This window comes from Diabrotica undecimpunctata, chromosome 1, assembly GCF_040954645.1.
Source record: "Diabrotica undecimpunctata isolate CICGRU chromosome 1, icDiaUnde3, whole genome shotgun sequence".
Taxonomy (NCBI): Eukaryota; Metazoa; Arthropoda; class Insecta; order Coleoptera; family Chrysomelidae; genus Diabrotica; species Diabrotica undecimpunctata.
The window spans coordinates 40,030,009-40,056,675 of NC_092803.1; the positions used below are offsets into that span (position 1 = coordinate 40,030,009).

Sequence of the window (26,667 nt, forward strand, 5' to 3'; positions counted from 1 at the left end):
AAGGTTATCTTCCGTGTTCTAGAGAATGCTTTTTCTATCGAGAATTTTATTAACATTTAGGCTTTTCAGATCAGAATATAAACTTATATGTAAATTAAACAGCCTAAATTAATAAACTATACTACCTCAAATCAGTAATTATCTGTAAATTAAACATCTCAAACCAATAAATAACCCCACTTCTACATTCGCAACCATCACTTAAATGTCACTTTCATAGTATATTTGGTTGCCTATGCACATGGCTCACTTAAATATATCATAATTATTAAAAAAAAACTTTTTACACTTATTATATGCTAATTTCTTAAGAATGCCCTCATATAAATATATTCTATAGTATATAACTTATAAATTATTTTTTTTAAACACTAATTTTCTTCCTCCTATGTTAATATCATCTCAATATATATATATATATATATATATATATATATATATATATATATATATATATATATATATATATACTGGGTGATTGATTAGTGTGAGGAAGCTCAGTACTGTTATAGTAAAAATTAACAAAAAAAGGTATTGGAAAAAATTGTAGGCAGTTTTAAACTCAACATTTTAAAATTAGTTACAATCTTACAGGGTGTTCCATAAGATGGTGGCAGACCAAACTTATGTTTTTTTTTAATGGAACACCCTGTATTTAATTTTAAATTTAAAATCTGCTTCACTTCCACATCATAACAGTGTAAACTTTTATTATGTTATACCGGGTATTTAAAAAGTTATAACCAATATTACCTGAAAATCGTATCAAGTTTAACTCCCTGTATAATTATTAAAAGGGAGTATAGGAACATTGATCTATTGCAACCATAGTTTTTAAATAATTGTTAAAAATTATAAAACATATTCGTTTTTATAATATTCGTTAAATCAAATACAGGGTAAGTCAAAATGCAAGTACATTATTTTCTTGGTAATTTTAAATAGAACACCCTATATTTTATATCATTATCGAAAAGTACTAATATTGTACTTCAAATTTTATGAAGTACTCCCTATACCTAAAGTTATCAGTTTTCTAGATATTTTTAATTTTCCATCAAAGTATTAATTTGGTAGATATTTTAACGTTTACCAATAATTATTGTGAGTTTGCCATGATTGATTTGTCAGAAACTGACAGTTAGACATTATTGTTTATTAATTCAGTAACGAAATAACGACACATAAAAGAAAACAATTTATTTCAAATAAAATTTATAAAAAATAACCGACGGAAAATTAAAAAAAAATAACAACACATAGAAAAATAAAAAACAACAGCAATTTTAATTTTTCTTACTTAAGTAAGGTGTTCAAAATGAACTCCCAAAACATCCATGCATACTTGAAAGCGGACATTGAAAGAATTGCTTACATTACTAAGCATTTGTAAAGAAATATTTTGAAATGCAATTCAGATTCTATTTTTCATATCATCCCTTGTTGTTGGAGGTATTTTATATACTTCGTTCTTTACATAACCCAAAAAAATGGGTCCATTTTATTAAATTCTGGTGACCTTGGGGGCCCCCTTACCGGTCCATTCCTTAAGATCCATCTTTCACCAAAATGATCATTAAGTTCACCAAGTACTAATTCGTTGTGGTGCGCAGGAGCACCGTCATGTAGAAACCACATTTGTTCACGTATATTAAGCGGAACCTCTTCTAATAATATCGGTAACTGATTTACGATAAAATCTAAATAAATCTCACCATTTAAGTTATCTACAAAAAAATATGGTCCTACTACATGGTTACCGACGATACCTCTCCACACATTTAGAGACCATCTTGTTTGACTATGTGGTATGGATTTCTTGTTGAATAGTAGTAAATGTTATGCCTATTAACAGAACCGTTTCTATGAAATGTAGCTTCATCACCAAATAGGACATAACCAAAAAAATCTCTCTGCTGATAAATTTTTTCTAAGGCCCATTCACAAAATACTATTCGTTTCTGAAAATCATCATTATTTACTTCTTGGTGCTTTTGAATATGATAAGGGTGCATCTTGTTTTTAGATAGAATGTTTTAAACATTCTATCAAGTAGTAACTATATCTATTGAGTATATCTATTGAGTAGTAACTAAGTTCTTGTTCATTGGAAATACTCCTTATACTTGTGTGTGGGATTTCTGTAACTGCCATCAACACACTCATTTCGTTTTCCTCTGTCACACTAGTTTTTGTTCGTTCCTGTTTTTCATAATTCACTGAACCAGTGCGGTTAAATAAATCTTTCAATTTTTCAAATGTATCTTTTCTAGGTTGCCGCCTACCTGGAAACTGTTCTTGAATAAATTATTTACAATTTTATTACAGAAGTATAAATTAATTATAAATATTTATGTTAAAAAAAAATTATCTCAAATATTACTAAAAAAATTGAAAAAAAAATTTTTAAGCAAATTACATAGTTTGTTTAACAATTTATTTATTGAAATAATGCATATTCGTAATGTACGCAAACAGTACATACAAATTAAAAAAAGGAACGTCGAAATCCATAAATAAGAACCAGAGATACAGCTAACAGCTCCTTCCCCCTCCCTTCGGCTCCCGTGAGTTTCGAAGCCAGCCGATTTTAAGGACCACATTTTGAAGCTTTGTGGGCGATTTCATTGAAGGGCAATCTTTTTAGAATTTTGTACATTAAAACTATAAAGTATATGATTGTAAATAACGCTAACTAGATTTCTTAGTTGTTCAGACTTTTTCACTATAACAAAATAATATTTTTGCAGGCAATGGTTAAAAAGTTAATCTAATTGTTTATAAGCAAAAAGGCGACATGTTATTGCAAAACTATTTTGCAATATTTAAAATTAATTTTCCTAATTTTTTTTTAATGGTTATAATATAACAAGTCTTCTTCTTCCAGAAACTATCCTTACAATTACTAAAACTATATAATTTTCTGACTATTTTTTACTAATTTTCTATTGCTGCAAAAAGAATTAATTTGGGATAAACAAATAAAATAACTTTTAAACTATTTCACCGATAACTTTGAAATTTTGACCATATTTTAAGCACTACAGGGCACAGCATTACATGAAATATAAATTTCTTTTCGAAAAAGTTATTAACATTTATAAAAAACCGAAATTTTTGACTTATTTGGAAACTTTCCAAGCAACAAATAAGTATATAAGGATATAAGAATAGAAACATTTAGAAACCGCCATTTTTATAGGACGTATAAGTTTCTTCTCTTCCAAAATTTGTTTAAAATACTTCACTTTTTGCTGATGAACGAAAAAAGCAAAAATTTTCCGTTTTTTGATCTTAATTTGTTAATAACTAATTAAGTCCAAAAAATCGACTGCAGGAAACATATAGGCTTTTGTTACAGAAGTCCATACTACTCAAAACAACTGTCGTCTGCCTAGCCGGACGAGTGTCATGAAAAAATCCTTATTTCCCCTGGGCTATTTTATGACGCTATGGTTCAAACTTAGGTCAAAACTGGGCTCTATTTTCGAATGCCTGTTAGGTAAACCTTTAAATATTGCAAAATTTTGTAAGATCCGGAATTGTCTTGTTATCTGCTGGCCAGTATGTTGGTTGTCCTGTGAAATCCGTCAATATAGCATCAACTTAAATTTAAATTATTCAATTATCTGGTTTAACTGGACTTTCAAACGACCAGGGTATATTTCAGATGCTTCATAATATTAAGGTCATAATGGTCTTTGCTATATAAGTCATTTATTAATAACTAAATATTAGTATAAAAAACGAGTCTGCAGTGATACCCTTACCAAACCTAATTGTAAACAATCAAAAAAATTAAGTAGCCCAAAATAGCGCGAAATTCTAGTACAAATTTAAATTTCGACTAATTTAGACTAATTAAACAAAAATTCAAAGTCCACTTCAATTGCAATCACATAAATTCCAATTTATTAAAGGCAATAGATAGGTAAAAGAAATAAATTAGACTTACTCACAATCAATTTAATTTTACTACCCAAAACGACCGGTTTCGCTTTCTAAAATTTGCAAAATGCTGAAATTATAAAAAGCCCATATTAGGGTGCTGTCTTCTAAAGATATAGATTAAAAAAGTTATAGTAATTATGCCAATATTACATGTCTGTGTTTATTAATATGCATAAAATTGCATGGCTTTTTATAATTTCAGCATTTAATTTACTTTGTACCACTGACCTGATGATGCTTTGCAAATTTTAGAAAACGGAATCGGTCGTTTTGGGTAGTAAAATTAAACTGATTGTGAGTAAGTTTAATTTATTTCTTTTACCTATTTGAAATGAACTCACACAAGCAACACATTCATGATTTAAAGGCAATAGCTTTAAAATACTAACTTCAGGCCAAATTGTTAAGATTAAACAAACCTAATTTCATTCAACCGTTGATTTTGTGGAATAGACTTAAGAGACTTTGGTAGAATTTTTTTATTTAGTTTTTATTTTACGGATTTAAATTTCAGTTATCGATATTTTCGAATAATCCTATAGTATTAAGTTACTATCTTGTTTTAGCTTCCCACTGAAGAAAACAAATTAAAACCTGTGATGGTCTTCATTCACGGAGGAGCTTTTGTACTGGGATCTCACGAAACTACGACATGTGGTCCAGAACATCTTATGACTGAAGACATAGTTCTCGTCACTATCACTTACCGACTCGGTCTATTAGGATTTCTTAGTTTAAAAGACGAATCACTGGACGTTCCTGGCAATGCAGGTCTAAAAGACCAAGTACTGGCTTTAAAGTGGATCCAAAGAAATATCAAAAATTTTAATGGAGATTGCAATAATGTTACCATATTTGGAGAAAGCGCAGGAGCAGCTTCTGTTGAATATTTACTATTATCTCCTTCGACGAAAGGTTTGTTTCATAAAGCCATAGTTCAGAGTGGATCGACGTTGAATCCGTGGGCTCTAACAAACTTTCCACTAACTGAGTTTGCTAAGTTTCATGGAAAAGCAAGTATGACTGAGAAGGAACTTTTGAAAAGTTTGAGAGATGCACCTGTTCAAGAGGTTTACGACCAGCAACAGAGTTTTGTTAAGGTAAGGACTTAATGGTATTTTTTTAAACAATGTTTACAATCAAAAAATATACATTTCGTTGTAACTGGTCAATATAGAGTATAAGCTTTGCTCAATTATTTTTTTTTAATTTGGAAAATTAATGTATTATGTTGAAAGAAGTTTGTCGTGTCGTATTTATAGATATTCTGTAATAAAGGTTTTAGAGAAATATTTCGAACACAAACGTTATCAAACATAAGGAACCATGCGTAGAGTAAATTTAATTTTTACTGAGTAATAGATTGTATTTTCTCCATAACTAGAAAGTATGGATAAAGTTAATTTAATCTGAACAAAACAAGTCATTTTTTTAGAACAATTACAAAACAATAAATATTTAAAGACCTGCCTGAAAAAACGTTGCAAATGTCAAAATGAAATTTGTGTAATAATAACAAAAAACTAATTTGTTAATACATATTTCATTGACATTAAAAGTAAATAACTTTTTTTCAAAAACGCCATTCAAACAATATTTATTAGCATCTTATATTGCTCCGAATGGCTTCACTATAGGAAGTTAATGGTTTAGAAAACTACAGATTCATATGTATACACAGTATTATGATTGTCTGATAGAACGAGATCGGCTTATAACGAGGTAATTAGTCTGTCATTTCACTTCTCGTTATAGAGGGAGTCTACTGTATTATTTACCAAATTTTGTGAATTTAAATGTTGCTTATGCTAACACACGTACAAAGTTTGTCCGCTGATAGTTTGTACTTATAAACGATATTCCTTGCACCGTTTTTAACCTAGAAAAATACGAGCATTATTAGAATGTCCCAAAATTAGAGTTGACACTACGAAAATGTTTAAACATAAAACCAGAAGCCCATGGATTCTGAAATTGAACAATAAAAACACAAACAATAAACATGTTCCCCTTCAGCTGCAGAAGATATTTTACAGACGCCACCTTTAAGTCCACCTTTTGTTGACAAACATATACCAGGTACACTTATAGAAGAACATTATTTACTAAAAGAAATAACATCAGCCAAGCTGAAATATGTTATTAACGCCCAGTTTCACCAACTAGATTTAAGTGAAAATTTGATCTTTAGAAATAATTTTCACTTAAGTCCATTGAGTTTCGTTCCACTAACTACAAATATTTACTTAGGTACAAATATTTTTGCTTAAGCTTAAGTCATCTACTACGACGACTTAAGCAAAAATTTTAACTTGGAGCATGCATTGAAATTCATCTTCTGTCATATATTGACACATAAGTGAGGTTAAATTTCTTCTGTTGATCGTCGATGTTAGGTTAACTCACATTTTTTCGGTCTAATTTGATTTTTTATTTTTATATTCTTATTCAATCTATAGTATAGTATATCGTAATATCGTGGTATAGTAATCTATATTATCAAAGTAGTATATAGTATATAATAGTTTATAGTGTATATGTAGCATACGTAGATGTTTTTGTGTCGATAGGATTTTTATTTTTATATATATATATATATATATATATATATATATATATTTTTTTGTAAATTCCACCGAAGTGTGTAGTTTATCGTGTATATATATATATATATATATATATATATATATATATATACATAAAAGCCATATATATATATATAGAATATAGTGTGTACTATAGTTTAAACTATTATATTTATTTTACACTAGCTACAATATAAAATATCAAAATACACAAGAACACAAGTCACCATTTACATTTACAATAAATATTGAAATGACGTTGAACTAAAGACAGTATCAAAAATGACACAAATGTTTTTATTTTTCCTCTTTTTTTGTTGTTTCTGCATTAATAACGAGTCAACAATTAAAAAATTTCTGACAATTTTGCAAAGTTGGTATTTCTGAGAACTTTGAGAAGTTTTTTCTTGGTTAAGTTAAGTAAAAACTTGTATGGTGGAACGCAAATTACAACTAAGAAATTTTTTTGACTAAGCAAAACTCAGATAAGATTTTACTTAGATCACGTTGGTGGAACCGTACGTAAGACATCCAAAAACACAGCCCCAGGCCCAGATCAGATTTCGTATATTACAAGGTGTGTAAGAATACCGTCAGAGTGGCGACTCTGCCGTTGGTGCTATACCTCGCACGTTACCTCCCTCAAAAACAATCTTATGTCTTGTAAAGATGTTGATTATTTCCATCGAGAAGGTTTTGAAGAGCGACTTCGACTGGGCCACCAAGTGAGGAGTGATTCTAAGTCCACTAGGGCCTTTATTCACTCCTAACCGTCAGTGGACCAGCGGAACACTGTGCCAGTTCGACACGATCTGAGATAGGTATAAGGCAACCTGTCTTTCCTATCTCAAAGATCGATGCTCGCCCAGGCAGGGAATGTGCCTCCGAGTCGATAGTTGCTTTTGTGAGGTGACAAGTTTACTATCAAAATTTTCTTCACCTCGACGAAAGAATGACCAACAGTCGCTACTCAGCCTTCTACACCTTCGTGAACACCTACACCTAGTAAATACTTGGTAGTGAAATAGACTTTGTTTGTATTCACTGTAAAAAGCGTTCGGACTCTTCTTTTCAAATTTTCAAACGACACACTCGGCCAACAAGGTCTAGCGGGCCTAGTAGTGTAAGACGACTAGGTCCCGATTGGAAGATGTGCTGCCTTTTTATACACTTCGTGTTTGCAATTTTGCAGAGCAATCTACCACCGGAAGGCCAATGACAACGCAGTTAATAACGCTGTTTGTGATTGGCAGGCCAGAATGACAATCTGCGTCGTGATTGGTCACTCTGAATACACTATATATAATATTTAAGATTAACAGTAACTGCATGCTCAGTCTCATCTTCAACAAAGTAAGAACCAATGCCCAGAGGTAGTACAAGAAATGTTAACTCGTTCACTGTGAAGTGGTTTCTCTACAATGACTTCTGGGCGTTAAAATAAAAAAAAAACCGAGTTTATTGTCTATTGGCATAACCGGTGAATGTGAATTTCATCCGAAAACCATATATTTCTCAAGAAATAGGGATCTACATACACTAGACTCAACCCTCGTTCACTATAAACTTTCCTTCCTTTGTTTGCAATATTTAGTCTTTGTCCAATTTGATTGCGGTAAGGATAATCATCAGATTTGAACAGTCGAGGTGCGGATGTTTCACAGATATTCACTTTATACGCACGTTGAAGACTTCATTGTGGAGACTATAAGATCTGATCAAGAACGCATTTTTGATTACTGTTGATAGGAACTACTTTTAGACGACTGGAAGAGCCCTTGCGCTGACACAATACACTACCAATGTTACGAAATTTCTTAACGAATGCTAAGATTATACTTTTACTGCGGGGCATGTTGTTAAACACTTTTGATATTTTCCAGACATTCGTTTCAAACTTAAACTATCATTTCGTCCATTTCCGTATTAGTGAAAATATTGCTCTATTTTAAAACTTTCTCCTTAGTTGTGAAAACCATTTCCATGGTGGTTTTAATAATAGAGCACTGTGACAGTTATTGACAAATAAGCCCAATCAAATAAATATGTATTGGGTTCCTCAGTCGTCTTAATTTCGGTACTGTTTATTTTGGTGAAAATACCGTTTATATTGGCGAAATATTATCGACTTAAGATATTGTATCTTGTCTTTCAATGTTATTTTCCGAGTTTACAGTTGTTGTTCTTAGCATTGAAATAGACAATATGAACTGCTTTTGTACCTAGCTATTTGTACCAACTTAGTCAGTGTTAACTACAACAAAACAAAATTGGACTTTTTTAAATCACTTTTCTTTTTCGTTATAGTCAAAGAAGTTACTTGCAGATCTCGGTTTAATATCTCCAGTGATAGAAAGACCCAACCCAACAGCATTTTTAACAGAAAAACCTATCGACATAATCCGCTCAGGAAAGTACAACGATGTGCCTGTTATCATTGGTTACAACAACAGTGAAGGCCTTTTCTTGGACATCATGGCGAAACTTAAAATGATTGATGAGAAATTAGTAGCAGATATACCCCTTGAGCAGATTCTACCGTACGATACAAACTTTACAGAAACCCAGCAAGTAAAGCGATTAGTTGACAAGTTAAGAAATTTTTATCGTCCAGAAGCTGACCCTGTTGGACGAATTAATGTAAGTAGTTTGACTTTGAATGTAAAATATAATTATTAGATAATAAAAGTCTTGATTGTGATATAGTATAGTATTTCCATAAGGAAAGTCAGACCGTTGGCTCCATAAGTTAAAGCAATTAAAAGTTTTAGAGAGTTAACGGCCACTAACTTAACTGCCACGTAAACCCAGTTAGGTGGACATGAGTAACCCTTACTGGACCCAAGAAAATTTTTTTTAACCAGTCAGGAAAGCCCTAGCTATATTTTCTTTATTTATTATAGTAGAATAATTTTTCAAATTCGGTTTCTCGTAGGAAAACCAAGATCTTAGTGCGTTGAAACTTGACTAACCAAGTGGGCGGACATCATAGCTTTTCAGTAAAAGATAAACTAAATGTTCAACTAAATGGTTGGACAAAAAATACAAAAATAAACACGACAGAAATGCGACTCATCTTGCTTTGCCACACCCTACAATTTTGAATTTCCATAGATAACGTTTACTAAATTTTTCTAACTAACCTTGTTGTTCAATAGGTACATACGTCAAATAACTGTCAAAGTGAAAATTTGAATTTAAAAGTTGTATGATAAAAATTATAGTTTTTAATAATTTTAAACAGTATAGATTTAAAATTTAAGTGCAAAAAACATAATAAACGAGCCGGTCTTCTAATTAGTATTGTGATTCACTTTTTATGTATAATTAGATCTGACACTTGTTTTTCACTAATTTGTGTCCTCTGAGTCTGAGAATAACCTCAGATCTTGTCTATCACGTCAACTTTTTAAACTACAGGGTATCCTCAAAAATCATGCATATAAAAGAACATAAAATAAAACGTACCAAATCTACAGTTTACAAAACATTTAATTCAAGTTAAATCGAGTTCGTATAAATAAAATTGTTTAATTAGTGAAGAGTTCTTACAAATTAAGACAGAAATTTGCTTTTATAGCTTTTTCTGGAGTGTTCAGTTTGTGTACATTCGCGCTTGATGCTCCAACAATAGTCAGCCATTATTATGTACGTCCCATCTACCTTGATATCGTGCTTCCATGGCCTTCAAATCTTGATGGAAACGCTCACCCTGCTCATCACTCACCGCACCAAGATTGCCCGGGAAATTAGCAAGGTGGCTATGTAATAAATGTACTTTAATGCTCATGTTGCACCCTAGCTTTTGGAAGCTATCCAAGAGTTGCTGGACAATGTCGGCGTAATTCAATGCTCGTGTATTTCCAAGAAAGTTTTTAACAATGTTTTTGAATTCCAACCACGCATTCTTTTCAATTTCTGACATTGAAAAGTCAAGTCTAGACCAGTTGCAGTTATCAGCGCGTCATTCTCCCACCAACATGCGGCCCACCCACATAGAAAACGAACCTGACGTGATAGAAGAAAAGTAAAAACAGTTTTGAAATCAGCACGCCTAATTCTATAGAAAACAGCCAAAAAATCTAACTTAACAGAAATTGAGTTTCAAATTGTTCCCCAGTGAATCAAAGCATAACCATAAAAAATGTCAACAATGTAGGAGCTGTCATGGAAACGGAAAAGAAAACCTTCAATTTACGCTCAGATAGTATAATATTAAAAATATTTGGGATTATATTGAAAAAGTAAATGTTGAAAATTTAGGGCGAACCAACCCATGAAGTAGGAATGTATCGACAGTAGAAAGGGCAAAACTAATTACCAAGCTCCGCTATATAAACCGCAACATTTCCTCATAGAGGGAGAATCGACAGGTGTTGACTGAAGGTTCTCTTCTTCCCTACCCCGGCTTGTGGACGTGCTGAGTTCACAAGTTGCTCCGTCCCAGACCGCCGTTACCCGAAGAGCGTGTTGAGCTCTTCACTACCCGTACTCTGAAGCAGTCGTGTTGAGACTGTCGAGGAGTGTCCTATTAACCCGAATCACTTAAGGGACGTGTTGAGTTCCTTTCCTTTCTTTGTACCTATCGTCCGCTGTTATTGAATCGATACAACGTTCCCGTAAAATTTCAAATACACACTCGCTGGCCGATAAGACTAATTTCATATGACAAGGTCAAACTTAATTTGAATAAATAGGCCAGGTACTGAGAAGACTAAACCAAATTGTAAATATGTACATAAGATTTTTGTCAATTTAATTTAAGGAAGACAATAAAGTTTATTGTATATTATATTCTTCCTCTAGTCTGATGATGTCCTGTGTTGACGATACGTCTTGCCTCTTTATATACAACTTGTATTTCGGGTTCATATTGGTGTATATCCTGTTTAGTTCTTCTTGGTGATTGAATTCACCATGTCTTCTGATCATTGTTTGAATATCAATGATGTAGTCTTTTACACCTTCGTTGTTTCGTTGGAGTCGGTTCCGGATTTGAGCTTCCAGAGATTGCGTGAGAACGGAGGAAACGAAGAAATTGCGGAAATCTTGTTCGAAGTCTTTTAATTCGTTCCAATATTTATTATTGTTTCTGTACCACAGTAATGCTTTCCCGTTTAATGTTTCTGGTAGAGCTTGTAAAACGTGGGTATCTTGTAGGCCGTAAGCTGTCTGGAGTTCTTTCAACCGTTCTATGAATTCTATTGGGTCTTTTGAACCGTCAAAGTGTAACCCCCATTTGCGTACTATTTCCATCTTTCTTTGTCTGTCTTCCATCTGGTTTTCTTCTATTTCCTCTGGGTTTTGGCCTTTTTGAGTTGGTGCCTTGATGATCGCAACTAATCTCGCTCTTAGCTCGCTGAAATTCCCTTCCGTCGGCTGTTCTCTGTTTGTTAATTCGGCTATAAGTTCGTCTTTCTTTAATAGGAACACCCAACTAACCTTCGACGTTTCCGGAGCGTCTGTCATTTTTGAACTGTGAATCACCCTGTATTTGATTAAAATTTGAAATGTAGTACTGTCTCATGAAAATAAAATTCGGAATTCGGTCGGTATTATTGTTTAAAACGTATTTTTCTGCTCGGGCGCCATTTGTGATGTCCTCTCGTGGGAGTCACTATCCGGGTAGCTTTTAGACAGTCAGAGACAGAGTTCAAAATAAAAGTAAAACTTTATTGTCTTCCTTAAATTAAATTGACAAAAATCTTATGTACATATTTACAATTTGGTTTAGTCTTCTCAGTACCTGGCCTATTTATTCAAATTAAGTTTGACCTTGTCATATGAAATTAGTCTTATCGGCAAGCGAGTGTGTATTTGAAATTTTACGGGAACGTTGTATCGATTCAATAACAGCGGACGATAGGTACAAAGAAAGGAAAGGAACTCAACACGTCCCTTAAGTGATTCGGGTTAATAGGACACTCCTCGACAGTCTCAACACGACTGCTTCAGAGTACGGGTAGTGAAGAGCTCAACACGCTCTTTGGGTAACGGCGGTATGGGACGGAACAACTTGTGAACTCAACACGTCCACAAGCCGGGGTAGGGAAGAAGAGAACCTTCAGTCAACACCTGTCGATTCTCCCTCTATGAGGAAATGTTGCGGTTTATATAGCGGAGCTTGGTAATTAGTTTTGCCCTTTCTACTGTCGATACATTCCTACTTCATGGGTTGGTTCGCGCGCACGCTGGTTTAACGGTGATGGCTTGGACTCATCGTTACAGCATGATGCATTATTTAGTAACTAACAAAATAGACATAGCTCTTATCAGTGAAACATGGTTTAAAAAAATGTATTATATGATTTTTACTGAACTAAAAATTGAAAATAATAATTACAGTAATGAAATGCAGTTATGTACTACAAAAATTAAATATGGAAATAGTCAAATTAGTTTTATGTCACTATATAGAGCCCCGAAAATAAGATGCACAATAAATGATTGGATATATATATTTTCCCAGTTACAAAAACTAATTATAATAGGAGGTGATTTTAATGCCCATCATACTATTTGGGGTTCAACTACAAATGATGGAATCGAAATACAGCAAATTAAAATGGCAGATGATCTTGAATTTACAGTTTTAAATAATGGACAACCAGCAATACTAACTCAACCTAACCAGAATTACTCAATGATTGATGTTACTTTTTGAAGTCCTGATCTTGTTAGTAAGACTGAATGGTCTATCTCTTCAGACATACTAGAATGTAGAATGTAGAAAATGGGGCGGCAAATAGAGCCTGATACACTGCGACCTTTGCAGATCTATTGTGTTTCCCCCTTATTTTAAAGCACTTCATCTAGCTTGACATACTAGGATCAAATCAATTTGTTATACAGTTGGATATTTGCATTAAAGCCGAAACAGAAAAAATATTACCAAAAAATAAATGGAACATCAAAAAAGCTAATTGGCATTTATATACTTCTTTATTACAAAACTTTTTGAACCAAAATACTGAAATTCCAAATAACACATCAAGCAAATATGAACATTTAATGAATAGTATAAATTATGCTGCTCACATTGCAATACCACAATATAAACCTTTTAAGCCAAAAACTCGAAACCCGCCACCGTGGTGGAATTCTAAATGTGACACTATTATTAAAAACCGGCAATATTCACTCATGAATTATAAAAAAGAACGTAATTTTGGGAACAAGGTATATAAAATATCAATCAAACATGGCAAGTACAAAAAAAAACAACTAAAAAGTATTGCGAAATAAAGCTGGGTCAATTGGGTCTCTTCTCTTAATAAATCAATACCATCATGAGTACTTTGGACTCAAGCTAGAAAGTTATAAAGAAAATCACCAACAAAAAAAATCTTATGAAGATATTTGGATAGAAGAGTTTTTGACATAATTGCTCCTCTAACAGTGATATTTATGCCTAATAAACCTAAGAAAATAGTAGCCGACAAAAACCACTTTTTACTTCAACCGATTAGACAGACAGAACTAAGCTATGTTTTAAATAATCGTCCTAGCACAAGTCCTGGTTATGACCACATTAAGTATCCTATTTTTAATCTGCTTCCTCGAATCGCTAAAGATCTTTTATTGGAAATATTTAAGGAATTTATGTCTGCAGTTACGGATGCATTTAAAGAAGTTATTGTCATCCCAATTTTAAAGCCAATGAAGGATCCAAATCTGACAAAATCATACAGACCAATTTCACTTAGGTCTTGTGTTCTCAAAGTATTAGAAAGGATACTAAACGTAAGAGTTGAATGATGGTTAAGTAAGAAAAAACTACTTCCAAATTCTCAGTTCGGTTACAGACAAGGATGTGGTACTTTGTATGCACTCGCTACCGTAGTACTCACATTCAAAATGTATATTCTCGCAATACGTTTGTTCCACTATTATGTTTGGATATTGAAGGTGCATATGACAGTGTTAATTTAGATATGCTAAAATAAAAAATGATTCAACAATTCCAAATATCTTCCCTGCTTGCCCAAAATATTGTCAATTTCTACTAAAACAGGAAAATATATATTAGGATGGAAAACAATCAACTAATTGGACCACGTTTTAATAGTTCGGGTCTTCCACAGGGCTCAGTTTTAAGTCCACTTCTATTTAATCTTTACACAACCGATTTTCATAATATTAATATCGAAAAAATTTTATTTAATACAGTACAATATGCAGATGACTTCTGTATCTATACTGAATCTAAAAAATACAATAACGACTTAAACACATTGGAAAGTGTTCATGAACATTGCTGTAGGTGGTTTGGAAAAAATGCTTTTGAGTTGGCAAACAACAAGTCTAACATTTGTATATTCACTAGACATAACTTGCCTCAAAGAGAACAAATAATATTAAATGATAACTATTTTTCCCTCTGTAAGTCGATGAAATATTTGGGTATGATTTTGGATACAAAACTGACCTGGAAACTGCATGTTGATTTTATGCTTGATAGGTGTAATAAAGGACTAAACTTTCTACTATCACTTAATGAAAATAAAATGTTTGACTGCTTGATAACCTTTTTGTCTGATAGTAAAGTATACCTGTAATTAGATTTGTAACCTATGTTTAGAAAAAAATTAATAAAAAAAAATAAAAAAAAAGATTAAAAAAAGGAATATAAAAAAATACTTAAAAAAATGGATTTAAAAAAGATAAATTAAAAAAATAAATAAAAAAAGGATTATAAAAAGTACATATTGTTGTGAATTTATTAATTGTTATGTCTTTATTTAATTTATAATGTCTTTATTAATTCTTTACTAATTTATTATATTGTTCTTATTTTAATTTATTAAAAGACACGGTAATTTATATCAGTTTATTAAACTACTGTACAATTTATTTGACGAACGTAACATTTTACACGCGTCGCGAATCTTCAGAATTAACTGTTCCTCCATATAAAAATGTTTTATTTATATACATAAACTGCCGTTATCTCGAAAAGTCGAAAACACTCTCGACTAGACTGAGTGGCGAAATAATAACGGCAAACAGGTATTCTCACATCGGTGGGCCTCCAGAAGTTTCGAACTGTTGTTTTTATAACATCGTGTGTCAGGTAGGCATTACCTAGAAAATACTCGAATGAATAAGCATATTAGTAATAAACATGTTTACCGTTTTGGGTCAGAATTTATCGTAACAGTATATTAAAAAAAGTAAAAAAAAAGTAAAAAAAAGAAAAAAAAATAAGAAAAAAAAAATTAATAAAAATATAGTAAAACAATCACTAAGAAGATCTAAACCTCCGAGGTGTTGAATCGGGTTTATGTCCTAACGTAGTGAAAAAAAAATATTACCATAGTTGTATTTATTAACATAGTAGGTAGATATTTTTATTTGTAAGATATGTATACACTATGTATTTCACATGACGTCTGTCAATAACTGAATTATAATAAAGTTATAATATAGTATTTATTAACATAGTATGTACATTAGCTAAGTACGGAATAATTATATTATTATTATTATAATAATCATGTTTCACTAATTCTTTAAATATTTATATGCATATTTAAATTCGATAATAAAGCTCATGCTGATTGCGACTGGCTGAATGACAATTGTCCAAGCCAAGAACAAAAAAAAACCTTGGTGTTCTAGACCTTATTTTTCTTCTTGGGGAACATTTAATAAGAAATAAACAGTCTTGATTAAAAAATTTTCAGTTGTTCTTTTATGTTTATGATAGATGTTCCGAATATTAAATTTTTAGCTACTTGTGATACCATCCAATGAATTTTCTAATAGCAGAATAATAAGGAGACAACTACATTGATATATCAATACAGTATTATTTTGTAAACATGTTTGAGTATTTTTGTTTGTTACTTTTATCAATACTTAAATTACATCCTCAAATAAAAATAATTGATAAGTTTCAATTGATTCTGCAGTCATTATGTCAAATTAATCGGTTATTTCAGAAAGAACATGAGTCAGAAATTATAGTTTTAAGTTAATAACAAAAAATCTGTTTTTAAAACGCTGTAGGAAAAACAAAAACATTTCACAATCCTGTAAATGATGCATTACATATTTTTTTCGATTTTTTTCTTCAAAAAAGTCATATTATGGTTTTCAGAAAAGTGACTTGATGTTGTTCTAGAAAAGAAATAAAAAAAAAATGTTACAATACTTGGTACAGTGGACTAGCGCGAAGCTCTCTACTATGTTTTCTATATTTTTAAAATTAAAATAATATTTTTAAAATTAAATAAAATAATTTTAATATTCTTCTACTTCTCATTTAATGTCTGTATTTTGTTGATTATATTTTGTTGACTAGAAACGCATTGATCGAGCGTAGTGAATCGATGTGAAAAACAGCTATTTTGTGACGCTACCCGTGACGACACCATCTTGTGACGCTAGTTCCGTGACGCTAGCCTGAGCATTTTACCATAGAGAAAAAATTAATACGATGCCAGTATAGAAGCTTCGCTTCAAAAATTATTTTGTTTCACACTTCACAGTGTGAATTCCCATGAAAGATTTTTTGCAATCAATGATTTTGCCATTCGAGCATGTTACGGACTAACTAATGTTTAATCCTCGATCTTTTGGATTTTCATTTCGAGGTTATTTCTGTTTTACTTCACACTTTCCTATATTTTTCCTTTCTTATTTCAGAATTCAGATCACTATTCGTGGCATTCATTGTAGCAATCTCGAATGAGTTTATAAATGACACTGACTCATGTGGTTTTAAAATGGAATAGGTATTTATATAAGCTGCAGAATGGTCGTATGTATGTTTTATAGATTTCGAAAAAACCTTCGATAGTGTATCACATACATTATTATTTCAATGCTTAGACTCAGTTGGTCTGGACACGTATGACATTAGATTGCTTAAAAATCTTTACTACAATCAGACCGCTTGTGTTAAAGTGGACCAAGAGGTTTCAGCTAAAGTTTCTATTAACGTCAGACAGGGATGTGTTATGTCACCGATGTTGTTTAATGCCTACACTGAACCAGTTTTTGAAATAGCGTTAAATAATCGCCGCGAAGGTGTTAAGATCGGTGGTGAAAACCCTGTTGAATGCTGTAAACAACGAATGCACTGAAAAGGGCTTAACAATCAACGCAAAAAAAAACAAAATGGATGGTGGTCGGAAAAATTAATATCGAAGACTCAGTCCTAAGATAAGATAACAAAATCCTGGAAAGGGTGGAACACTTTAGATATCTGGGTAGCTGGATTGACTGCAGGATTGAAAGTGACGAGGAAATTTCGACCAGAATAGAACTCGCACGGAAAATTTTTATTAACTGGCGTTCTGTATTATACAGTAGAAGTCTGTCGTTGACCACACGTCTAAGAGTATTGAAGTGCTACATCTGGTCTACTTTGTTCTATGGATGCGAAACTTGGACAACAAAAATAAAAAATCTTAACAAATTAGAAGCGTTTGAGTTATGGTGTTACCGTCGCATGCTCAGAATCCCGTGGAGAGCACACATATCTAACGAACGCGTGCTAGAGACCGTGCACAAAGAGCGTGAATTGATCAACATCATCAAAATGAGAAAAGTCCAATACTTCGGTCATATAATGAGAGGACCTAAATATCGCTTCCTCCGGTTAATCATTCAGGGCAAAATCGAAGGAAAACGTTGGGTCGGAAGAAAACAACTGTTCTGGCTGCGTAATATTAGACAATGGACAGGTCGAACGGTCGAGGAACTGTTTCATCTAGCTGCCGACCGAGAATCATTTCATCAACTTGTCAATATGACAATAGTCAACGCTTGAATACAAGCACGGCCCACAAAGAAGAAGAAGAAGAATGGTCCGTTGGCATATAAAAATTATTGTCAAAAATTTAATCATGTTGTGTCTGAAATTAATGGCCGATTCAAACAAAAAAATTCATTTTTTTCTCGCTTGTGAAATAAAATTTCTGTTGATTGGGTGTATGTATGTTGACTTCATTGTTTATTGTTGGCGTCCTTCCATATACTCCATCATTATCATCCAGCCTTCTGCGTCCAAAGTTGAACATAGGCCCCCTCTTTCTTAAAATAGCTCTTCATCGCTACTCTCTCCTATTCTCATTGTTGTTTCTTTCAATTTTTTTGTAATAACTTTTTTCCAATGGCTACTTTTCATACATGGCTAATCCTCAAACATGTACTACAGTAAAATAAAGTTTTTTAAAGTCCACCGATATGGGTAGACACTCTCCTTTAAAATTAACGTTTTTTGGTAAAGCGAATTTAAGTTAGTACATTTTTTTTACTTACACAGTCATTTTGTCAAAACAGCACAGGTATCTGTAATATAATTACAGGTTAGTTTTCAATGTTAGGCACAGATGTCTTCCCACTAATTTAATTATTAAATCATTGTTGTACACCTAATTGGGTATGCACAAGTAAAACTTTGAGTTTTGTTATTAATCTATTTGGGTAGACCCACACATTTTGACTTTATAATAACTTCAAGTGCATAATGTAACCAAGGACAAAAATAAATAATATCAGTTTTTAGTTTTATTACTATTGTCACCATATTGCTTTATTTGTAATAAAATACGTTAATATGTATATTTTTTATTATTTTAGCTCATAACGGATGCCTTGTTTGCTGCTGGAATACAACTTTCTGCAAAAAACCAAGCAAAGGTTTCAAAAAATCCTGTATATTTTTATAGATTTACTTTAAATGGAGGCCTTAACTTGATGAAGAAAATGATTAACGATCAACGTCCAGGTAAAACAATTTTACTATTTAATACAACTTTCCGAGATATAAATGTACTTTAAACTTATATCTACTAAAAACACTTGTGAATTTAACGGCTTATAATTAAAACTTTTAGAGTATAAAGGCCTTACTCGGCCGTACGTTACCATACAATTTTATTATTTTATATTTTAAAAGCTAATGTTCGTTTCTGGAACATCTACAATACTTTTTATAGAGCCCAGTTCAAGAGAGACTAGTTTAATGGGTTGCTCATTATATCTCATATTTACCGTTAATAAAAACAAAAATGTAGTTAAAATATTCTTTAATATCGCTTTAATTTCTGTCAATGAATATTATTATACAATACGGTCTGTACATTGATAACTATGAGAACATAGTCGTAGTGGAAGACGAAAAAAATGGTGGTGAAGAAAAAAGAAGAGCGGAGATGTCATGGAAAGCCTTTGTCTAGGAGTGAATGCCAACAGGCTGAAAACCTGATTCATTACGCTGGAAAAATCAATTACGATAGATCTGAATAGTGCTAGTTTATGTTATTATTTATTACGACAGATCTGAATAGTGTTAGTTTATGATTTCCTAGAGAATGTATGTAAAATTATTTTCTTTACATTTATAATTAACGTCTTTCTAGAAACTCATTTATTAGTCATATATTTCTGCCTTAAGTATCTTTGGCATGGACGCTCTCTGAAGCTTCTTTAGGAAAGCTCGAGGCCTTCGAAATGTGGTGTAATATTGAAGTCCTACGTAGAATGGACAAGGAATACGAGGTCACTAACTAAGGTACTTGGAAAGAAAGGACCAGGGAGAAGAAGAATATCTTGGCTTCAAAACCTTAGGACGTCGTTCAATACGTCTACAACCGGACTTTTTCGAATAGCTGCAAGTAAAGTTAGGATAGATATGCTTATCGCCAACATCCGGAACCGATAGGCACCGTAAGAAGAAGTATCTTTGGCATTTGTCTAATATGTTTTAAGTAACCTAAACTGGCTTCTTTATAAATCTCTTTTAAATAGCATGCGCTATGTTTCGTTTATTTTGTTTGGTTTAGTAGAATAACACAGAATATATGTAAATCTTTCCGACTCTCTCGAATGAAAACTGATATTCAATTAGAATTCAACCTTTAATTTGGTAAATGTTTTAACAAATAATTATTTCTCTTTATACGAAAATGTGATTAATGAAAAATTTGGCGATTTAGGATTTTCTTAAACCTTTTTCGTAAATCAAGTCAAGGATACTGAGCCCGAATATGGCACTATTTTTAACAAAAAGAAATGTTTCAAAAGTGATTTTAAAGTTAATTTGATGCTCCTCACTATACAAGATCGCAAGATCTTTTATGATTTCATTTTAAACAGCCGGATATACACAAAGTTCATTGTTCGAAGTTCCAGAAGAGGTTTCCAAAGGTTTGAAAAAAATTTGGTTAGGTTAGGTTTCTTATGTTTGGTTAGGTTAGGCCATAAACATATAATACAAGATATACAGACTGCTGCAATACAGTTGCGTCCCCCAGTGCGACAGAGAAAACTGACGAAAAGTCCCTGCATCTCTATCTAGTGGGCCAAGTTTATCGACCACGTGACCTTCTTATTGGTCATTTAGATCACGTGTTCGATAAACCTGGCAAATTAGACAGAGATGCAGGTACTGCTTTGAGTCAGTTTTTTCTGTCGTACTGTGGGAAGAGGCTGGTATTGCAATGATCAATCTATCTTGTTTTATATATTTATGGGTTAGGTTAGGTAAGAAAAGTTTGTTCTGGATTTTATGGATACTAGATTGCCCTTAAAGTTCAAAGCTGTGTTATAGTACCTAGGATATCTTGACCTACTAAATTAAACAGAAATTTTTTAAGTATTAAAAAAAATTAGCTTTATCAATTTTAATATCATTTAATAGTTTATATCTAAACAAAACATTTCCGGTGCAAACAAATTGGTCGGGCTGGGACTCATCAGCTTTGACTTGATTTACGCAAACTGTCTTAAAAAAATCTGTTAATACTTGCAAAACTGCATTTGCTTTAATTAAATAAGAAACTAATAAATATTTATTGCAGGAGCAAGTCATGGAGATGAAATGGGATACCTATTTAAGACTGCATTGGCGACAGATCTGAAGGACGATGACAAAACTTCGATAAAACAATTGGTGACGCTGTGGACCAACTTTGCCAAATTCTGTAACCCAACTCCATCAGGTAATAATTTGAATATTGAGTGGACGCCAGTACAGAAGGGACAGTTGAATTTCTTAGATATTGGAAAACAACTAAAGATGGATGTTAATCCAGAATCGGACAGGATGAGAATTTGGGAAGATATTTATCAGTGTATAAGTAATGAATAATAAATTTAACTTAAAAATGTGAAGCGTAATTTCATTCAATTTCTATATATAAATACAGAAGAGTTTATGTATATATTTATATATAAATAAATATTGTCTTGTGGGTCAAATAGACTGACTGCATCCTTAAGAATCACCACTTGATATTTAAATCAACAGTCAATAATACCACCATCGTATATACATGTACATATATATATATATATATATATATATATATATATATATATATATATATATATATATATATATATATATATATATATATAAGAAATTGAGCGAGGTTGAGCGAGGGAAGGCAGTGAATACTGTAGAATCCCTAAATATATATATATCTATATATATATATATATATATATATATATATATATATAAGAAATACTGGATATTAGTGACTGTCGATATAAACAAACAACACAGTTTATTAGGGCTGCAGGCAGAAAGTTGGCTGGGATGTTACAGAAACACTCTTTTGACTTTTGGTCTAGCTTTCGGAATTGTTTCATTCCATTTTCAAGACACTGTAATTAGAAATATGTCTAAATATTTACAATATATCACAAATTGTCAGTGCAACTTACTAGTCGCTGAGATTATTTATATAAAGCTATGACACTCAACATTAATAACACACATATAAAATATAACATATAAAATAATGAACAACATTTTAAAATTTAGTTAATAATAGTAAAACTTGGTTTGTGGCATCTTTTAATGGTGTGTTTTAACTGATTCATAGAGAACAAAAAGAAAAAACAAAAATAGTATGACTAAAACGTAATTAGGTGTTCTTCATGTTTTATTAATGGAAGTAGTACATTAAACCTGTCTTGATGGTATGCAACATGTTTTGCATGCAGGTGTATTATGGCGTGTATATGTAAAATTAAATCTTTATTTTATTTTTGATGTTTTGTTAGTAGATAACAATAAATGTTGCTTAGTTTATCTATGTCAGACTTTTTATTTATACAACCATATTGGATTTTATGAAACACATTTCCAGTGTTTTCTTGGAAATGTGTTTCATCTTCTTGTAGATAATCTGGATGAGAAAGCTTTAAAATACAAGAAGATCTTCAATTGTTAAAAAATATTTTAATTGAAAACTCTTATCCTTCAGATATGCTACATAGGATGCTTTTTTCTAATCTTGTAATAATAATAATGACTTTTAAGAATCAACTTTGTACTACATCTGTTTGCCAACGGACTTTTTTAACTGTTTTTCAAATTATAAAGCATAGAAGGGTCGTACTTTTTCAGCACTCTAAAAGTCGCGGAGCTGACGTGTCGATTAAAACTAGAGGCGGTTTTAGAAAATATCACATTTACTTTGATAAGCGACAGGCTGCAAAATCTTTTGTAAAACGGCTAAATACTGTGGAATCTCATTAAACGAGATGTAATAGTTGCCGGGTATACCTTCCAAGTGAATTGAATATTGACAAATTGTCTGTATTGTACAATGCGTCGGTAGCGGAAGAACTGAAAGTAAAGGATTCCTATTTCCGACACATTTTTAACACTTCATTTAATATTAGTTTTGGAACCCCAATCACTGACGAATGCAGTTTTTGTTTGTAAATGGGAGAACGCTTGAAAGTTGAGAAAAATAATGAACTTCGCAAGGAGCTGTTGACCAAAAATCTTATACAAAAAAGAAAGTCCAGGTGTTTTTTTGAAAAACTTAAGTATAAACCTGACAATTGTTTACTTTTATAGTTTGATTGCCAAAAGAATTTGGTATTGCCAAAAGTTAGCGATCAGGCTGCATACCTACTATAGCCGCCAACTCTTTTGCTATAATCTGTCCGTTATTTGTGGTAATTCGCGTTCAAAGTTGAATCCTCAAAATGTCCTCATCAAATGAAGTTGCCTTCATTTTGTGCACTGAACTAATCAGCCGCATTGAAGAATCAGGTTCAAGCTTCAACGAAGTAGGGTTAAATGCAGATGGTTGTTCTGGACAAAATAAAAATATAAACATAATCACCACGTATTGCTGGTGGCAGCATCACTCCAAGTCAGTACAAAAATTGAGTTGGTGTTTCCTGTGACAGGTCATTCATATATGCCAGCGGACCGCGTCTTAGGGATGATAGAACGAGATTTGAAGGTAGCGAAGACAATCCTAACATTAAAAGAATATCACAACGATTTCTGAAAAAAGTATGGTAAAGTAAAATAGCTTGGGGAAGATTGGGTATCTCGAAACTGGAGGGAAATGGCAAAAACCTACGTAAAAAATGTAGGACAGCTTCATTTGAGCGCTTCTTGCTTTGAAAAACCACTAAGAATAATGTAGTTGTGGAAGGTGAAGTAGCCTACAACACAGATTTGGGTGAAAAAGGACTATAGAAAAAAAAGGAAAAAATTATTTAAAAAATGCCAGTCCAAGCATATTCCTATTGGTGTATCAGTAAAACCAGAAAAGCTGAACGATGTAAAAAATCTACTGGAAAAGCATTTCTGGCCAAAATGGCGCGAAGTTTCAAGTTTATCTTGGTATTCGAAGATATTTGACACCCAAGGACGTCATAAACACCTAAATGTTGACTCTGAGGATTGCGAATGTCATTGTATGGACGAAGAAAAAGAGTTTTTGATAGAGAAAATTAATTTCTGATAATTAAAAACTTTCCTGTACATTAAATAAAATAAAAATTTGTATCCAAAACGGCTGTTTTCATTTAAGTTAGTTACAAAAGCATACTATACAAAATTAACCATTCTTAGAATCATAACCGGCCCAATGTCAACTCTAAAGATTACTATAGGCTAAACCCTATCAGGAGAATTTAATGAAATTTTCAGATCTTACTAGATACAGTAGTAAAAAAAATTATAAAAAGAAACCAATGTGACAACTTTTTAACTTTTTTTGGTTGACACCTCAGGCATATTAATTTAGCGAGATCTAGCTGACCTCGCTAAATTAATATGCCTGAGGTGTTCCACAAAATTCAATTCTTTAATGTGGTTTCGTTTCATCCACAAATATTTATGTGCTAAACTTCTTTACTTTAGCTGACATGTTTATATCAGCTTTTGACTCATAAGTAAAAGCCTTTTTACATCGGCTTGATTATCTCAAAAATGTAAACGTTAACCCCACATATATATTTTATTTAAAAATATTCTTAAACATATAATATATATATATATATATATATATATATATATATATATATATATATATATATATATATCTATGTAAGGTTTGTAAGGGTAGATTGGTAAAAAATATTTGAAATAAGACTCTAAATATTATTATCTTTAATTTTTATTATAAAATTTTTTGGCAACCGTTGAAACAAAAACAAAATGAATAAATATACAGGTACTAAACATATAAGGTCAAATATCTGTAGCATGTCTAATAGAAAATTATAACAAATGTAATGGTCTTAGCTAACAATAGGAGATAAATATTTTCAATCTTAATTAACAGCATTTCTATTAAGATAATATCTAAAAAGCGATCAATACTAGACCGAAAAAAATAAATACAATAATAATTATCAATATAAAAAAATAACAACAACATAAAGGAAATAGATTAACCATAGACTATTTATTATTATATGAATATAAATATAAACAAATATACATTATAAACAAGTATTAGACATTAGACCAGTCCAGATTAAACCAAAAAAATTGGGTACACGTAAACTCATCACCAATGCCTTGAAAATAGTACATAGTACCGATTTGCAGACTGGTCACTGGCTACCTGCATCTCTTGGCAGTTAAATGGTTGCAAACCGCTAAGGTTTGATAATTTGAAAGAATAATTCACAAATAGGGGAATAAATAAACAAATAAAAAAAAGTGAAGTCAAATAAAATAAATACTGGAGAGAAAATCAAAAAAGGAAATCAACAAAATCACTAGAGAGAAACCAAAAAACCCCAGAAAGAAAAAATAAATTAATCAACAGAGGATAGTTCGTAGCTCTAAATAATCGACAAACACTGCAAATTGCCGCACTGCGTGGGTCCTAAGGGGTAAGGACCAACCAAACCATAACAGGATATTTTTGTACACATCCTACAAAAAAAAACTAACAAAAAACACATAAAAAAAACGAATTAAAAAAACACTAACAAAAACCGGCAAAAGGCAACAAAAAAAATAAACAAAAACAAAAAACCCGAGCACGTAGGACCCAAACTTTTGAGCACCGAGTCTCCGATCCGGAAGTCCCGAGTGGAAGATTGAGGCCCAAGAAAGCATTTTTAGTTTCGTGGATAAGTCACTAGAGGATTACAGAAATAAAGCGCGTCACGCTGTCCTGAATTTAAAATCGATTAGAGGACCATGTTGGAGTTTTATTACCCAGGACTCCAACATGAAGAGCATTTGGCTAATACTTGTGTCCCTATTGCGCATCAGAGTGCTATATGGGGGAAAGGGATGGTCTGGAGCATTGGAGCGGGTTGGAGTGACTCATGTTTTACTCGAGTTAATACACCTCACTTCAATGAATTGTTACATCCGAACGTAGTTCTAAGAGGTGAACATGTATCACAGACTGGGCTTAATTAAATTGCTTGGTTGTTAGAATAATCTAAGTCTAAATTCAAATAAAATAATTAAGTTGGGGACTATTTCAGATAAAATCGGAAATAGCACATGCTCACTAATATTTTCATTAAGAAGTTCGATGTTAAAAACCTACGCAGCTGAATTTTCAGATTTAAATTCCATTAAGATTGGCAGATACGTCTAATAGACCACCCACCGGCAGACACCCGATTTAAATATATCACTTGAATTTTAAAGCAATTCGCTTAAAATAATCTTTGAATTTAATAGATTACCAATTAATCACAAGAAATGTAACAGCTAACAGGCCTTAGGGTCTGCTGGTGATGAATTTATCTATCGGTGGTGATGAGTTTAGCGATCTTCAAAGAATGCCGGTGATAAGTTTGCTATATCTTAAAGGGTCTAATAATTTTATGGGAGACTATAAAGTTATGAGTTCGTACACGTCCAAAAAATTGCACCGAAGAT

At 32.0% G+C, this 26,667-nt stretch overlaps 1 protein-coding gene across 1 annotated transcript in view; it reads left to right on the forward strand.

The window, feature by feature from the left end:
* LOC140448349 (juvenile hormone esterase-like) overlaps positions 1–21,662 on the forward strand; it is a 34,684-nt gene extending 13,022 nt beyond the window's left edge. Inside the window, exons 3-6 of the mRNA XM_072541439.1 lie at positions 4,518–5,051; positions 8,844–9,176; positions 19,128–19,275; positions 21,350–21,662. Of these exons, the coding sequence (XP_072397540.1) occupies positions 4,518–5,051; positions 8,844–9,176; positions 19,128–19,275; positions 21,350–21,639 (1,305 nt within the window). The 3' untranslated portion in view covers positions 21,640–21,662. The remainder of the gene's footprint in view (positions 1–4,517; positions 5,052–8,843; positions 9,177–19,127; positions 19,276–21,349) is intronic.
* Positions 21,663–26,667: the final 5,005 nt, after the last annotated feature.